Source organism: Colius striatus, chromosome 1, assembly GCF_028858725.1.
Source record: "Colius striatus isolate bColStr4 chromosome 1, bColStr4.1.hap1, whole genome shotgun sequence".
Classification (NCBI taxonomy): Eukaryota; Metazoa; Chordata; class Aves; order Coliiformes; family Coliidae; genus Colius; species Colius striatus.
This window is the reverse complement of record NC_084759.1, coordinates 181,790,231-181,808,366: the sequence shown is the minus strand read 5'-3', so window position 1 is coordinate 181,808,366 and position 18,136 is coordinate 181,790,231. Positions and strand designations below refer to the sequence as shown.

At 41.4% G+C, this 18,136-nt stretch overlaps 1 protein-coding gene across 1 annotated transcript in view; it reads left to right on the top strand.

Annotated features, from left to right (window-relative positions):
• The first annotated feature begins 207 nt into the window (after positions 1–207).
• Positions 208–18,136, top strand: part of ANKRD26 (ankyrin repeat domain containing 26) — a 57,934-nt gene continuing 40,005 nt past the window's right edge. The window contains exons 1-12 of the mRNA XM_062017779.1: positions 208–565; positions 4,903–5,017; positions 5,240–5,413; positions 5,536–5,642; positions 6,257–6,394; positions 8,287–8,426; positions 11,593–11,643; positions 14,377–14,410; positions 14,489–14,561; positions 15,810–15,870; positions 16,236–17,233; positions 17,927–18,074. Coding sequence (XP_061873763.1) covers positions 363–565; positions 4,903–5,017; positions 5,240–5,413; positions 5,536–5,642; positions 6,257–6,394; positions 8,287–8,426; positions 11,593–11,643; positions 14,377–14,410; positions 14,489–14,561; positions 15,810–15,870; positions 16,236–17,233; positions 17,927–18,074 — 2,242 coding nt within the window. The 5' untranslated portion in view covers positions 208–362. The remainder of the gene's footprint in view (positions 566–4,902; positions 5,018–5,239; positions 5,414–5,535; positions 5,643–6,256; positions 6,395–8,286; positions 8,427–11,592; positions 11,644–14,376; positions 14,411–14,488; positions 14,562–15,809; positions 15,871–16,235; positions 17,234–17,926; positions 18,075–18,136) is intronic.

Genomic DNA, 18,136 nt, shown 5'->3' with positions numbered 1-18,136 from the left:
GCACTGCAACCCCAGAGCCACGGAAACAACTGCCCCTAACCCCGGCCTTATATCCGTGCCCTGCTAATGGCCGCGCCTTCCCGTGGCCGCGCATGCGCAGGCCCGAGCGAGCCGTCCCTCACCGTTACGGCTCGACGGCGCCTGCGTGGAGCTGGTCGCGTGGGGAGCCGTGGCCGTGGGGGGTGCTGTACCGGCTGTGGGAGCCTGCCGCGGGCCGTTGGTGGTTCGCTCTGCGGCAGCCGTACCGGCCCAGGACCGTTGCTGGTGGCTCTGCAACCCCAGCCCAGGGCGTGGCACAGCCCCCGGGTGCGTCCCGCTGTCGCTGCCCTGAGGCAGGACCGTGCCCGCATTCCTGCCGCGGGATGAAGAGGATCTTTGGGTTCGGGAGGAAGAGGAAGGGGCAGCTGCCGTCTGGCAGTGCGTCCCTGTCCAGCCCCACCGGTGCCTACGAGCTCCGGCAGAAGGACCTGAACAAGCTGCACCGCGCGGCCGCCAGCGGCGACCTGGCCCAGGTGCGGCAGGGGCTGAAGAAACACAACATCGACGAGCGGGACAAGGCGGAGCGGTGAGTGGAGTCCCGGCAGCCACAGGTGCAGCCGCAGCCCCTGGCGGCGCGGGGGGCGAGCGGCCGCGCTGCGAGGGGCGGGGGGGCCGGCTCCGCAGCCGAGCTGCGTGTGGGAGCCAGGCTTGTGCTGCCAGAAACCCATTAGTGTGGCCTCGCACTCTGCCGTCGCCTCATCCATTTTGCCTCGGCCTCCTCTGTGCTTTCATTCCAGAGTCATAATTCCTTGCTTGAGGGTGCAGGAGTGGAAGGGAACTGGCAGCAGCTGGCAAAGGTGGGTTGCAGAAAGAGCCATACGGCCATTCTGCAGCCCCACTGCGAAGTCAAAGAGCAGTCTTGTGCATCAGATGATCAGAGGACAGGAACATTTTCTTACGAGGAAAGGCTGCAGGATCTGGGGCTGTTTAGCCTAGAAAAGAGAAGACAAAGTGGGGAAACCTCATCACCACTTGTAAATACCTAAAGGATGGATGTCAGGAGGATGAGGTGACAGTTTTTTCTGTAGTGTTTAGCAACAGAACAAGGGGTAATGGGCAGAAAAAGGACACAAATGGACAAAACAGACACAGAAAAGTTCCACCTAAACACAAGGAAAAACTTTCCTGTTCAGGTGAGGGAGCCCTGGCACCAGCTGCCCAGGAAGACTGTGGAGTCTCCTCTGGAGGTTCTCAAAACCCACCTGGATGCATTCCTGTGTGATCTGGTCTAGGCAGACCTGTTTTAGCAGGGGGATTGGACTAGATGATCTCTAAAGGTCCCTTCCAACCCCTACTATTCTGTGATCTGATCAAGATGAACCTGCTTTAGCAGGAGTATTGGACTAGATGATCTCTAAAGGTCCCTTCTAACTGCTACAATTCTGTGATTCTACGATCTCTGGGCATCTGCAGCTCAGCAGGCAGGTTTAAGTGCTAAATTGAGAAAGCTGCACAGCCTCAAGTGGGAGTAACTTAAGGAGAGGTAAGCACTGTTTGTTGATGCTGCATGCACAGTGCCTGATATGTGTTTTGTGACAGTGATGTGACAGACAAAGCAACAGTCTGATTTTAGGTGGCAGTTACTTAGTTGTTTGCTCTGAGGCTTTGGTTACAGCTAACCAGCACCTTGGACTGGAAGATCTTGGCAGTGACTTGCAGGAGAGGCTGCTGCTTCTGGCAGGAGTTACTGTGTGGTTTTGAGTCAATCACAGCACGTGCTTGGCAGTTAGATCTTGAGGTGAAGCCCTGGGCTGCAGCATAGGTCCTAGTGATCCATCATAAGCATAAGGAAATTAGGTGAATTTTTTTGTCATATATGTGCAGACTTTTTATGCATTTTCCAAGAAGATCTGGAGTCAAAACTTTATCATGATATTCTGAGAAGATGCTGGTTTTATCACAGTAGCTAATCTTCCTAGGTTGTCTATCCCAAAGACTAGATTTTGCTAGCCAGCTAACTTATTGCCCTCAAAATGCCTAAATTTGTAGTAGCAAGGTATTCAGTATTTATGCAGCTGAAGATGGGGGCTGCAGTTTATAGTGGATTGAGTGTGTTTTATGCATAGCCCAGCTGCTTAAGTCAAGGTGCTCAATGGTATTTATGGAAATAGCTGCTGAATGTTTCTCTTTTTACTTTCTTACTACATTCTCTTTTGCTGTGGCTGATTGAGTCAGTCATCAGTTCTCAGCAGACTCTGGTATGAAATTTACCTTTTTTTTTTTTTTTTTGCATTTTAAGTTCATAATATCTTGAAAGCTTTTGATTCCTCTGGAAAGATTTCCTTCTGTGGTCATGATATTATCAGCATTATAACTAGGCAAATAAAATACTGTAAAAACAGCACTGTACATATGATGGAGCACTGTGATGGTTTTGGCATGACAGTGTCCAGTGCTGAAAAGCTTACCTGAGAGGGACCTGTTTCTGCAGGGAGGTTAGACTAGATGATCTTTAAAGGGTGCCTTCCAGCTCCTACCATTCCAAGATTCTATGATTTGGTGGACAGTCTGCCTGCTTGTTGCAGACACTGTACACTATTCCAGCCATGAGGGTTGCAGGTCTACCTGTGCCTTCTTGGTGCTTATTGGTGTGATGTGTGTCATGAGTGACCACCAGATGTGTTTCAGAGCTTCATGTGTTCTGGGGACTGGAAGAATTGACATCACTGGAATTAGAAGTGAAGAATAGGAAATGTGGGAAGTAGTGGCTAAAATATTGTTCATGAACATATATGTTCATCTCATTTCTGCTCCTCAGGGTTTCCAAAAGCAACATCCTGCCCCTGGGACATGGTGATATGGACCTACAGGCTCCTTCTATAAAATGAGTCCTCTAGCCTGTAGGACCTTCCAAAAATGTGCCTGAAACAGCATCAGTTAAGAGTAGGCAACCTTTCAGAGGTAGCCTAGCAGAGCCTTCAGCCTTGCTCAAAGAAGTGAGGAAAACGTAGTGTAAAGTTGGAAGCACTGTAGGCACAGTGCCAGCTAGCCGTGAATCCTGGGTCAAAGCTAATCACTAAGAGATTGACCTTGTCAGCTGCCTGTCAGAGTGAACTCTAGAGCTTTTCATTGCTTAGCTTGTAGCTGCTGGATTGTTAACTCAAGTGCTGCTGGAAGTGTGTGCCGCCAGCCTGTTGTTCACCTGTGGTCTCCCAGTGGGGTTTTTCTGCAGCTGCTCAGGCATCAGCAGTTCTCATCTACCCCATGACTGATCAGCATAGGATTGCAGCAGTAGGAAGAACAGTCTGGGCAGAGTCCCCAGGGCTGTATGGCAAACAGCTTTGCAGTTACTGGAGGCCTTTTGTGGAGATGGGCAACTGTGAACACTCAGATTCTCTGCCAGCCTGTTCCCTGAAGTGGATCCATCTCTGTGGAGCTCAGCAGTTCAGCAGTCCTTGCTGCAAGCAGAGCCCCCTCCTTTCCTGTTGTCAAACTGAGAGGCTTGGTTCAGGAGGGCAGCAATGAGTCTGTAGGTTTCCTGATGACATTTCTATTTTCAAAACTAATAGTGACTTCTTCAGATTTGTGACTTCTTCAGGTTTGTCATGGTTCCTAGTGCTTGGTAGTAACAGTTTTAGGTGATTGGGGACTCCCTCATAACCACTTCTGGTTAGCTTTCAGATAGTCTCAGTCATTTCTTCAGAGATGAGACATCCTGCCTGCTTACATAAGAGTTTCTCAAAAGTGATGGTAAACACTCTCGAGAGACTGTTGATTTGATGCTTCAGTCACTTTACTGTCTTTAGCAAGACCTTACAAGTTCTTTCAAGTTTTCTGTGTTTTTCTTGTGCTCATTGCTGTGGAAGAGAAGTGTCTGTATTACAGATTGATATGCACCCGCATCACATGCCACTGCAGTTTTATACCACTCTTTTGCAGTTCCCACCTAGCCACGAAGCAGTTGTGCTCCTGTCTCTCAGCAAGGTATGAAAAAAATTGCAAGATTAGTTGAGCTTTCCTAAATACAGAAAAGGACCTACCCACAGTGATGCAGTTCAGAACTTCCCCTCAGGTGTTGAGGAATTGCAGGATTTTTATTGCATCACCTTTAAGGGAGGAACATCCCCTCTGCTTCCCAGCTTGTGTCCTGCAGAACACCAGGCACTTTGCTTTCTGGGCAAAGTAAAGGTTCTGCTACTTTGTGCCTGTAATTTAGGGGAAACACGTGCAAGGACTTTCTGGGTGGTTGTGTCTTTGGTACAAGTAGGCTGGTTAATTGCCATCAGACCTAAGACGTTCTGTGATTTGAAGGAGCCCTTTTCTTTCTGGCAAGGCTTTAACTTGAAAAGGAAAAAAGGATGGGTTTTTGTCTTACACCACTCATGTATTGTGGAAACACAGTATTCTGTCCTTGGATAGGGACTTTGGTGCAAGTGTGTTCTTGGTTTTGCTGCAGTGGTAAGCAAGCTAGAGAAAAAGCAAAAATTCTCTAAGTACAGGGAAACATTAATATTCTTGCTATAAACCCCATCTCCTCCATCTCCCGTACACTTCCAGCATGTGAATAATTGTAGAAGAACTTGAAGATTTACTTGCCATAGTCCTCAGAACCCAAGCTTTGGTCTTTGTTGCTATGCCCTTTGTATAGTCCTGCTAGAGACAGTCACCAATGCCTGGGCACAGGAATCTGTGCAGATTCAATTCTACCATGAAGAAAATGTCACCTTAGTAATTGGATGCAGTGAAAGGTTTTTGCTTGCCAGCCTCAGGCATTTGCATTGCAACAGCCATTATTGGTAATGGAATGAGAAATCTTTTCTTAAGCTTGTTTTCTGAAAAGTGTAACTTGTGGTTGTATCCATTTATCACAGCCTGAAATGATTTTTTTAGTTTTCAGTCTGTTGTAATTTGTTTCTTTCTTAGGACACCTCTGCATCTCGCTTGTGCGAGCGGCCATGTGGATGTCGTTACGTATCTAGTAGAAAACAAGTGTAAGCTAAATCTTTTTGACAGTGATAAGAGATCACCACTGATGAAGGTATGTGGAAATATGTCTCTGTAAGTGGGGCTTACTGATTATGCACTAAATAATATATCTTGCAGGATTCTTTACATAGACCTGTGTAGAAACATGCATATTGTGATTGGCATGAAATAGTCATATGTTAGCTAATCTTTGAATCTTCTAGCACTGAGGAACTGGGGGAATTGTAACAGACCGAAATGCTGGATTTTTTCACTTTTTGTGTATTGTTCCCAGGCAGTACAGTGCCAGCAGGAGAAATGTGTGGATATTCTACTAGAGCGTGGTGCTGACCCAAATTTGGCAGATGCTGATGGCAACACTGCCCTTCACCTGGCTGTCCTATCTCCTAATACAGCTATAGCAGGGCTATTACTTGAGTATGATGCCAATATCGATGCCCAGAATAAGGTAAACTTTTGTATTTGCTAAGGAAACTCTTTTAAAAAATGTCATTAATATTTCCCCCAAAGGGTTTTTTTTTTTTTTTTTTACTTTGATTTTTAACTTGATTTACTTATCTGTCTTTTCAGGAGGGATGTACCCCACTTGTTCTTGCTGTATCCGAACACCATGAAGAAATAGTCGAGTTTCTCCTTAAAAAAGGAGCTGATGTGCATGCTCGAGATCAGTGTGAAAGGTGAGGGGTCTGACAAGACTCTACACAAGTTGGTCTAGTGGTTGCTAGGGCTAGGACAAAGGATGGGCTTGATCTTAAAGGTCTCTTCCAGCTGAAATGATTCTATGATTCTAAATCTCACTAGTATTCTTTGGGCGGGGTTGATGAGAGGTATGGGAATGAGCTCTAAAAAAAACCCAAAATGGGGAGCCACACAGAAGGAGGAATTTCTGTGTGATGTGTGAAAGCAAGTCTGTGCTTGGCTGCTGTCATACCTCAGTGGATGCTTCCCACATTGAGGATTGCAAGAAGTCATTGTCTGTGATGGCCTTTCTGACAGGAAACATGCTATTACTTCAGCAGCATCGCTTCAATGCAGAAAGCTATCTGCTGCATAGCAGCATAATTTGTATGGAAGTGTCCTCTATGTGGAAGGTTTGTTTGAAGACAGAATATTTTTTTTGACGACTCCTCTGGTTTTGTTGTTGCTCATAATACTGATTGAAAACTGCTTTCTCTTTGGCCCATTTATGAGCAATGGGGAAAATAATTTTTCTTGAGAGCAATTAGAAATAAGAATAATTACAAAGTCTATGTAAAATGATCTATTTCATATCTTATTTTGGGTGTTTCAGAACCCCACTTATGACTGCTGCTTCTGGTGGGGAGCTCAATTTGATAAAAGTTCTGCTTCGGTATGGTGCTGATGTTTCCCATAAAGATGCCAACGGATGGACAGCTGAGGATTATGCTGTTATTAATGGGTATCCTAGGTAAATTTTTAACTTTATTTTTAGAGTAATTTGTTCAGTGTGACTTTTTAACATTTTTAGTAACGGTACCAAGTTTCAATGATGTGTTGAGACCTGTCTTGAAGCTGTGCTGAGTGACATCTTCTGATATGTATTGTTCCAGTGTCTAGTGTTAATCTGGAAGCTGAGAAAAATTTCCACTCAGAATTCTCTGTTAGAGTTCAAATTTTTTTGTGAAGCACACATCTGTCCAATATAAACTTTAAAAAGTGCTATATCCTACAGTTATGCTGAGGTGGAACTTGGCAAGCTAAAATGTATGTAAACTGTTTCCTCAGACCTGTATCATTTTCCTTACTGACTTCACTAAATGACCAGGAACTAGCAGCCTTTGTTTCAGAGGAAATGTAATGATATCCCTTTTGTTAAAATCTCAACCGATTTTACTTCTCCTGTGCATAGCTATCACAGAGTGGTAGGGGTTGGAAGGGACCTCTAAAGATCATCTACTCCAACCCCCCTGCTCAAGTAGATCCACCTATATCAGGTCACACAGGAACATATCAGGTGGGTTTTGAAAACTACCAGAGGAGACTCCATACCCTCCCTGGGCAGCCTGTAGTAGGGGCAGAGTAGTGTGGGTGATACTGTTGTGGGAGTTCACTACAGGCCACCTGATCAGGAAGAGGAAGTGGATGAGGCCTTCTCCAGACAGCTGAGAGCTGCTTCATAGTCACAATCCCTGGTCCTCATGCGGGGGACTTCAACCGCCCTGATATTTGTCGGCAAAGCCACTCAGCCAAGCACACACGGTCCAGGAGGTTCCTACAGAACATTGATGAAAATTTCCTATCACAAGTGGTTGAGGAGCCAGCCAACAAGGTGAGGTGTGCTGTTGGACCTTATGCTGACAAATAAAGATCTGGTTGGAGATATGAAGGTTGGAGGCAACCTTGGCTGCAGTGACCATGAGATGGTGGAGTTCAAGATCCTGTGTGGAAGAAGCAGGACACCAAGCCAGGTTGTGACCCTGGACTTCAGATGAGCTGACTTTGGCCTTTCAAAGACCTGCTTGGAGAAGTCTCATGGGATAGGATTCCAGATGGTAGGAGTGCCCAAGAAAGCTGGTAAGTCTTCAAGAGCCTCTTCCTCCAAGCCCAAGGTCAATGTGTCCCCACAAGTAGAAAATCAGGAATTGTGGCCAAGAAGGCCAGTGGCATCCTGGGATGCATCAAGAAGAGTGTGGCCAGCATGTAGAAGAAGGTTCTTCTCCCCCTCTACTCTGCCCTGGTGAGGCCTCATCTGGAGCACTGTGTACAGTTGTGGGCTCCCCACCTCAAGAAGAGCTTCTGGAGAGAGTCCAGCACCACTAAGGGCCACTAAGACTGTCAGGGGACTGGAGCATCTTTCTTACGAGAAAAGGTTGCAGGATCTGGGACTGGTCGGCCTAGCCTGCAGAAGAGGAGACTGAGAGAGGGACCTTATTAATACAGGTATTTAAAAGGTGTATGTCAGGAGGATGGGGCAACGCTTTTTTCTGTAGTGTCCAGTGATAGGACAAGGGGTAATGGACAAAATCTGGAACAGAAAAAGTTTCACTTAAGGAAAAATTTCTTTCCTGTTCAGATGAGGGAGCCCTGGCACAGGCTGCCTAGGAAGAGTGTGGAGTCTCCACTGGAGGTTTTCAAAAGCTGCTTGGACGCATTCCTGTGACCTGATCTAGGTAGACCTGCTAGAGCAGGGGATTGGACTACATGACCTTTAGAGGTCTGTTCCTACCATTCTGCGATTCTGTGATATGAACTTGTAGGGCTATGAGTATGTGTAGGATGGATACTAAGTGTCTTTATTCTATTAAATGGTATATGTAACTGTGTGGTTCTTTTTACCAAATGTATTTCCCATCTTTATAGTCTTAGTAAACAATTGGCAGAACGTGCAGACTGGGAGAACAGAGGAGAAGGTGGTGCACAAGGCATTATGGCACTTGGCACTCCTCACCGGGCAGGAGCTGTTGGCTTTACATTGGGTGCACCTGCTGTGGACAGAGGAGGTAGGATCCTTAACCATGGGGATGTTCATGAGGGAAATCACTATGACCTTTTCTTTGAGTTGTTTATATTGTTAATGCATATTGTGTTCACTACTGTCTTTAGTGGAGGCATTAGATGAAGAAGCCCAAGAAGATTTGTGAATGTGCTTATTTGTTGCTTGGTGGGAGTACTTCTTGTCAGATTGTGATTTGTGTGCTATATGTCCACTTAAAGGGTTGTTACCTCCTGCTTGTCAGACTGCTCATCTATAACAGTTTTCTTAGAGAGTAAGGAGAAGGACAGGGAAGGAACTAGGTGAGAGTGTTTTTGGTTTTCAGGTGTATACTTTTACCTGTAGATGGCCTTTTGGATTGTGAAAATCCAATTGCAAAAGCATTAGGTTCATCCTGAGTAGTAACAGATGAGTTAGCAGGAAGAGACATGTCTTGTTGATTTTCACCAAGTTTGTGTGTTTTTGTTTTGATATTAATAGTTTCACATGTATACTATATCTTCTTGGACATAGTTTACTGTAAAAATAATACTTTCCTTCAACTTTCAGTAACTATGAAGTAAATTTTTAAAAATCTGCATTACCTTGTGATCCAAGAACCATTTTTTTTATCACAAGGCAATTTAACTTCTTCAGTGAGTTTTAAAAATCCATTCAACACTGGATAGCCTTAGAGGAATCTTAGAAAATTAATATTTTCATATAAACGGAATTGTTTGTCTTATACAAATCTTAGACCAGCCATACAGATGGAGATTTAGTTTTTCTGCTTTTTTAAAGGTGATACGTGAGAACTGTGTGGTAAATGAGCAACAGATAGTGTTCATATGCAGTTCATTACTCCTTTTTTAATTATGTCAGGAAATATAGGATATTATTCCTTATTACCTTTTCCCAGATATGGGAGTCTAGTTTAGAGCAAAACTTTGTTCCTGTGACTTGTGGACAGTTACATTGAGCCTAGGCAGGGATTTGTAAAGTTTATTTATAGATGGAAGGAAAAGGCTTGATACAATCAGCAAAACGTTGTGTTCACTCAAACAATTCTTGTTACTGCCTCCTGTGCAAGTAAGTAATTGCTGTGGCACCACATTGTAATGGCTGACAGGCTTGGGTTAATAAAAAATGTGTGGCTTCAAGACTAATCCTGTTGTATGTTTCCAAAACTGACATATTCTCAGGGAACTACAGATTCTTGAACCAAATAATTTGTCTCAGTTCTTGAAAATTATAATATTACTGATAGAAATCCCCAATATTATGGGAATTTTTTACCACTTATCCTCACTAGAACAGTCATAGTAAGTGTGAAGAGAATGTTTTATGGGTTAAGGACTTGAGGAAAGAAAAAACTCTATCTTCAGCCTGTTTCTAGTAGGGCTTGTTTTTCTTCTGAATAGTACAAATCCTTTTCTGGTAGAGAGCAGCTGAAGATCTTGAGAGATCAGAGGAACACTTGCTTTGGAATTCTGTTATTTTCTTTTCTTTTGCTTTTCTATTTTTTTTAGTGTTGTCCTTATTCCTTTTGCTCCTTTTATTTGTGTTGAACATTCTTCAAAATACTGTCCTCGAATGAGGGAAACAGGATACATAAGAAGTTAGCTCATGCTTGTTTGAATGTTTACTTTTTGTCAGAACACAAACTCTTAATCCCAAGATGGTTTGCAAAAGCCTTCAAATGAATGAGTTCCATCCTGGCATATTGAATGACAGACTTTGTAGATTTAAGCTGGAATTTCTTTGATGAAAAATTAAAATTATGCAATTTTTCTGTAAGCAAGGATTTGAATTTCAAGTAACTCTGCAGTGACAGCTTTTTTTTAGATACTACACTGCATATTAGTGTGTCGCTCTTTCAGTGTTTCCCTGAAACCATCGTTTTTTCATCATAGAGCTCTGAGTGCTTCAGTGATCACACTGAAGCATCTCCTGAGGTCAGGAAAAGTTGTCCTTTATTACCTTCTAAGAAAACTGAGAAATGGAGAAGTGATTAGAAACCATCTTGAGTTCTTTTCTTAACTCTATAAGTGAATATTTTTAATAGGAATCCTTTTGCCACATCCACTCCATGAATATGTGGTAAAATGAATATTAGCAGGAGTCCCTTCTGCTCTGAGACAAGTGTTATGACCTTGTCACAAAGAGATCTGTTGCCAGGTAGCTGCAATAACAGAACCACACTATTCGTTGTCTTAAGATATAAAATATTCCTAAGTAAAACAGGTAGAGTAGGTAGATAGTAATTTATATTCAAAAATTTCTGCACCACAGCACAGACATGCATACACACACCATCACTCATTCATGACACACCAGTCAGTGTACCTCTTTTGGTTCAATTGTGGCCTGCCCAATAGCCCTGGGGCACCAAAGGGTTCATTCTGACTGCTTGTCAAGTCTACCTTCTGCCTGGTGGCTTTACTTCTGTATATGAACACTTCAGCATGGTAAAATCAATATAACCAGGATTCTCTTTATCTTCAGAGGCAGGAGAGGCCTATGTTTGCATCAGGCACTGAGTGACACAGCTTTTAAGGTGTGCTGGTTTAACAAGACTGCGGGATACTCTTTTTTTTTTTTTTTTTTAGTGAGAGATACCAAATATGTTAAAACCGTTACTTGAGATGAGTGAGTTTCAGTGACATAATAGCTTGAAATGGCACGGTAGTGTGAGTACTGAGAGCCAAAGTTTCCTTCAAAGTTTCTGGATAGTGTGTCTCAAAGGCTTATTTGTTGGCAGCTAAGGATTTTTGGGATGCTTAGAGGGCGGGATTTTAAGTGTGTTATATGCATAAAGCACTCTACAAATACAAAGGAATTGGATGTGTATTCTGCACCAGAGGAAGATTGGTCAAGTTGAGGGAAATACAAAGTTGGCAGTAGAGTAGATTTCTGATAATTTGTTTTAGTGTTTCAAAATATTGGAATAGTTTATTTTACATGGAGCAAATAAATTAAGTTACGTTCTTTGCCACTGTCCCTTGAGAGCAGAGTTCTGTAGACTATGATTGGTTTTGTGTCTAGCACTTGTTACTGTAGAGTAGGCTGATAGTCACCGTTGCTGTAGCTTTGTTGATGTACTACCTATGTTTTCCAAATTTCTGGGAAATCAGATTTATTCTGATGTCATTGTTTCGTCTGTCCTTTCCATGCCTTTTCCTAAATGGATATAGGAATGCAACAGTCTCCTAACCAGACATCAAGAACAGAAAAATCAAGGAAAGGTATTCTATACAGTAGCATTTTCAATATGAAATGTGTTGTATGATATACAAATATTAACATATCTATGATGTTTATTATCCTGGAGATCCCTATTTTGATGGCTTTGGATTTATAAATTAGATTTGAGAGCAGGCTTTTGTCGCTTTTTGTTTTCATGCTTTGTGTATGTGCTCTATTATTGAATTGCATGTTTGCTATGTGTCATTAGTGATAGTAACTTTTTTAAAAAACAAACCAAAAACTCTGTTCTGTTACTCAAAAACAGAAATGGACTTCAATTAAAGTGGAAACAAGCAATCCCCAGCAACTGCTTTTCTAGATGCCATTTCTATGATAGGGCACCAAGGTCTCTCTGAAAGCTAGCTCATGAACTTTCTCTCTTGCCATCTGAAGGACAATGTGACCTGATTTTGAGCATTGCTTAAAGTTACTCTATATTGAAAACAGAAGTTCAGACAACTAGCTCAACTGATTTGATTAACTGTAACTACTAACTGAAAATTTAGTAGAAGTCACCTGTTAAGAGTTTATAACTGACTGCTCCACACTATTCCCCTAGTTCTAAGAGAGACTTGTATTCAGTTTTGAAGGTTAGCAGGTAGATTAGCCTGCTAGTACTGAGTTAACAGAAAACTGGAGTATGTTAAACTAATTAATATTTTTCAATACTCTGTAATATGAAACATTGAAAATCAGAGATTGTGTTGGTATTTTAACTGTTCGAGCTTCTCACACTGGAAGTTTCACCCTCTATGTTTTGTCTACATGACATGTCTACACTGAACTTGTGCGCTGTATTTCATTGTCTGAAAGCTGTGTTCAGGTCAGGAGATGTATTTGTCAAAGTTTCCACATAGATCCTGTCTTTAGGATGCTTTACTGGGTGTAGAGGAAATGTCTTCAGGCACGATGGACCTTGGTTTTCTTTTCCCTTTAATGATTTTGTCCAAGACTTTGGTTTGTTTGTCTTCATGTGTTTATAAGCAGCTTTGTTTTGCAGTAGTTGGCAAAATTTAGTTATTGAGAACTTGAATGCTGAAATAGTTACTATTTGGAGGTTTTATTTGGCGTTTTCCCTTCTGCGTTGGGAATTTATGAGCCCTTTTATTTAATCTTGGTTGCTGATAGCTGAGAGGGTTTAGTACTCTTCAGGCTGTATTCCTAGAGTTCAGATTTCTTTAGTACATCAGTGATATGCTAGAGTGCACTCTCATCAAGTTTGCCAATGGCCTCAAATTAGGAACGTCAGTAGATACTCTTCAGGGCAACACTGTCATTCAGTTAGGCAAAAAGGACTATCAGGCCTGTCTTACAAAATTCAGCAAGAGCAAATGCTAAGTCCTGCCTGTGGAAAGGAGCATTCACTTGCTACAAAATGTGCTGGAACTGCTTGGCTGGAGAGCTGCTCTAGTGAGAAGGCCCAGAGGGTCTTCACAGAGAGTTGAGTTGAAAACAAGCCAACATGGTGCTCTGACAACCAAGAAAGTAAACAGTGTCCTGGGCTGTAGTAGCATCATAGTCAAAAGACTGAGTGTGATTGTCCACTCCTACTTGGCACTCACTTGGTGGTGTCCAGCTTCCTAAATACAATTTTGAGCCCCCAGTGCAATAGAGACTGGTCTTTAAACAGTGAGTAAGTTCAGTGGAAGGCTGTCAAGCTCATCAAGGACTTGCCCTTGTGGAGAGGCTGAGGAAACTTGGCTTCTTCAGCCTAGAGAGGAGGCAACTTTGAAGGGGATTTATCAGTAGCTTCTGGTACATATGAGAAGACAGCTAGATGCTTCCCTAGATGCTTCCTAGTGGTGCATGACAGGAGGTGGGTATGCAAGAGATAAACAGAAACAAGAGAGTTTCTGATTGGATGTGAGAAGCTTCACCGTGATAAGGAGAGTAAAACCGAGAGGTGTTACAGTCTCCTTCCTTGGAGGTGTTCAAGACCAGATGGGATAAAGCCCTAAGCAGCCTTATCTGACCCCATAGCTGAGCCTGCTTTGAGGAGGTGATTGTCTAAGACGCTTCCTGAGGTCCCTTCTGACCTGATTTATCCTATGATCCTACATACAAGTTGCGTCCATAACACTGATGGAAGCTCGAAGCATAGTATAGAATGTCCTGGTTATGCACCAGGACATGTTTTTTGAATACCTTTTTTGATGCAGTGTAGAGAACTGCTGGTGGTTCTTCTGCCTGAGGATAGGATAAAATTTAGGTCTTGATTATGTTTTTTTAAAAATTTTCTTTACCTTTTCAGAATACTCTGTAACTAGGTAAAGCAGCAGATAGTGTGGTAATAGCATAATGTTGTACATAATGTTACATGGAATAGTAAAATCTCTGCATGTGATGTTTACTCATGTGTGATATGAGTACTTCAGAGGCTCAGTTGCTTACTGTCATGCCAAACCACTACCATTTTGTTAACTGTTTACCATTGTAGCATATTCATGCCATGCTATATTTTTTGTTTGTTTAAAGATGTTTCTTAAACTGCTATGCATATGAGTCCAAAGGAAATATAAGTCTGAGGTTTTTTTTTTTTTATTCAGTATGGCTCAAAAAAGCAATTCTTTTAGCAGTGCATTCATTCATGCTGTATTTTGTTGAATTGACTACCCAAAGTTTTATTCTGTTACGTCCTATAGAATTGTCCATGTTAAATGTTTATATGTATGTATTGGTTAATTTTTAGCATACCGAGTCTAATTTCAACTTGTCAATTAATTTTTGAACAGCAATAGATGACTTCTCCCAAGGAGACTCAGTAAGGTGAGACTTTAAAAATACATAACACCCCAAGGAATCATTTGAAGAGACATGATACTAATTTTGCTTTGCTCTTTTAAGAAGCTCTGAGAAAGAGGAGAGTGATGACAGTTGGCATACTTCTGAGGAAGAAGAACTTGATTTTACTCCCAAGGTAAGGTGAATTGACAGAAAAAAATGTCCTGTAAAAGTAGGTGATTTAAAGGCAACTTTTATATGGGATTGAAAAAAAACTGTGGTTCCAGCCAATATTGTTTTCTTCCTAGAAGCAGTCTCTGTCCTGCCAGCCTTTCTTCTGCTGTGAGTTTTTCCTAAAAGATCTGTAGCTATGGCAGAGCATGCAGTAGATCAGTGGTTTGGGGCAAAAGAGCAGTAGGTGACGAGATAAACCACCACATTGTTATATTTGTTGTTGTTCATTTGAGTCTGATTTGCAGACCTTCAAAAGTTTCTAAGTTATAACCTATTCCGTTCTTGAAACATTGCAATTTTTCCCTGTAAATTTGTTGATAGAATCCTAACTAGTAGAGAAAAAAGGCATTTATTTGTCAAGATCTACTGAAATCCTTCATCACCTAGTTCTCCTTTCCTCCTCATCAGGTTCCTTAAGAATGCTCAATGGACGAGTTAATAAAAATGGGTCGTTTCTTTTCTTCTATGAAATGGCATTCTGTGCTGCATGTAACCACACACTGCATGTTTTCCCTCCCCTTGAATGTCGGGTAGTAATATTTTGTCAGCTGCAAGCTCTCATGCCTGTTGGTTTTACTAATGTTCTGAGGAACTGAAGTTCTGCAATGATGTCTCAAGCATCTGTTGCCTGGGATTCTGCGGGGATGAGGAACCCAAGTGTGGTAGTTAAGCCACTCTGTAATGCAGGAGATGTGAGCATGTTTAGTTTTAACATGATTTCATTTTCTTAGTTTTAACATGATTTTGTTTTCTTGCACTGATTTTAAATATAAATGATGCGGGTTTTTTGCCATGATTTTGAAACGTAGGGATATTTTGGTAAGTGTACTTGCAGGGACTAATATATATGTAAAGTCTGGGGATCTTAAAAGTGACTTGCATTGTGCATATTTACAAGTAAGCATCCTGAACTGCAGTCTTAAATAGAGCTGAATTGTACTTGAGTATTACAAATATTAAAAGACTTTTAGAACTGTTATGCATGTTAACATAGTTTTGAAACAATTTGCAAGAGGATGCCTGTACTAAGGAAAAGTATTTACTGAATTGGATGTGTGAGGAGTGTTTGTGTAGTTAGAAGCATAGGATGAATCCGGCAGCTGACCAGTATCAACAACGTTATGTTTACTGTTGAAGATTTTATGTGAACAAAAAATTTGTTGTTACTGTTCTAAAATTGTTTTTTTCTTAAATAAATCTTTCTTTACAGAAGCTGCAGAAGCCAAACTTGACCCTGTTAATGAATGCTTCGCAGCAGTTCAGGAAAAACAGTAAGCTATTTGGAAAAGATGGCATGATATATAAAAGTAGACTTGCTAAGCAGATTTTTTTAATAATTTTTTCAGCTCTAGTAAAAGAGAAAAACAGAATTTTGAAAATACAGCACTTAGTTGTTTCAGGAAAAAAGTAATTTCATTAAAATGAAGATTTATAAATTGATGATGAAATGAAGAAATGAATCTGCTCCTAAGCTTTTGTCCCAGCTACAAGTCCTGCTCCATCCTGCGCGTCCCTAAGCTGTCTCCTTTTCAAAACATTCTCAGATGATTTCTGTGCCTTAATCTGGTAACATAGCTATTGCTAGTAATGTAGTTCCTTTCATTCACATACATTTTTCCTTTTCTTGTGCTTTAAGATGATGGTGATGGTTCTAGAATTGAAAGTCCTAAGTCACCAAAGAAAAGCCTCAAACAAAGAACCCCATCAGATGCAAATTTGAGCAAAGGAGAATGTGGAAAATCATTGAATAGAGATGTCTCAGATGCAAGCAACCTGGAGGAAGAAGAATTGGAGGAGCAGGAAGATGATGAAAATGACAATGAAGATGATGAAGATTATGAGGAGGAAGAAGAGGAAGAAGAAGAGGAGGATGAAGATCTTACTCAAGATGAAAAAGAGGAGGAAGATCTGGAAGATGAAGAAACTCAATCTAATGCCATACTGGAGGAGAAGCAGGGGGAGAAAACAGCACCTAAAGGGGAAATTAATCAGAAATTGGGGTATTTTAGTAACACTAAATATGATGGAAATACTCAGTGTGGAACTGGAGATGTCTGTGATGAAGATAAAATAAGTCAAGAACTTGATGAAAAGGTAGAGGAATCTGTTGATACTCCCGTGTCTTTTATAGCTGGGTGTTATGAAGGATTACAGGAAAATATAACTGCCATGTCTCCAAAGAGAATGAATAATGAAGTATCTTGCAAGTCAGTACCAAAGCAAGCTGTCTTTCAGAATCTAAATAATTTGCATAATACACCAGAAAGTTGGAACAGGAAAAGCACGATTCAGGAGAAGTATCACAGAAATGCTGACTCCTGTTTTGCAGACTCTGATGTGACAGACTGGAAAAAAGAGATACCTCAGCCTCCTTCAGACAGTTGTGATCTTAAGGAGAAAGAGTCAAGCTTCAGCGATAGCTTTGAAAGTGATAATAATTCTTGGTCAGCAACAAAAAACCAAGGGCTTGAAAGTCAAAGACTGAACTCTGGCATTCTGGAACACATGAATGATGAAGATGCTGAAGAAAAGCAGTATGAAGGAGATGATAGAGTCCGTGAAGCACTGAAACAAAGTGAAAACTTGTGCTTAAATAGGCATGAAGAAAATTTAAGAGTTCACTCAAGCACCAAAGTAAGTATATAGGGATGATTCGGTCATAGGCTATTTTCTAAGGGTAATACAGGTAAGAAATGGTAAGGTGGGCTTCTGTTAGTACTTTCTCTTCACATATATCCACCTTTTAGTCATTTTTTTTTATATTAGAAAATGTCTTACTCCTAGACAAAGCAGTTTAAGTATAGTATCAGGGAGTACTTTCAGCATTCTTGGGTTTTTTTCTTTCTATTGGTGACAGTGGTTTTGCCAAAAAAGAATAGGCATATATAGGAATATATACATATATATGTGAAGATGTACTACCATTAAGTAAAATTCATGGTGTGATGGCTGAAAGTGAGGAAACAAGAAAAAGAAGTTTGAGTAGACTGAGAAGAGGCATCGAGTCCTTTTCCTTGGAGCAAAGTAGGGGAAAAGAAGGAATATGTTCCAGAATGATGTAGCTTAAATGAAACTACAGTTAGAGCATCCCATGGAAATAATTTTCAGGGGCTTTGCAGAAACCGGGGTGAGACTTATAAAAATAACCATTGCTGCCCACTCATGTAGATTCCCGTGGAAAAAATGAAGGCCTTGGAAAACAAAGCTCAACAAAGTTTCCCTTCCCTTTCCTTGTTACCCAAGGAAAGTAGTTTTCAAGTTGTTGATGGATGATAAAGATGATGCTCATTTCTGCTCTTCCCAGCTGTTTTGGTCAATTTCTTTTAGGAAGAATCACTTGAAAGAGAAGAAGAGGAGGAGGAGCAAGAGAAGGAAGACACTGATGAAAAGCTACAAACTGCAGTTGTGGAGAGTGTGAAAAATTCTATTAGTAATGATAGCCATCAAGTCCAGAGTGCTTCAAAAGACAACACTGGTGAGAGAAAAATAAGATAGTAAATACTAATATCAATTCTTCCTCTATAAATACTAATGCAC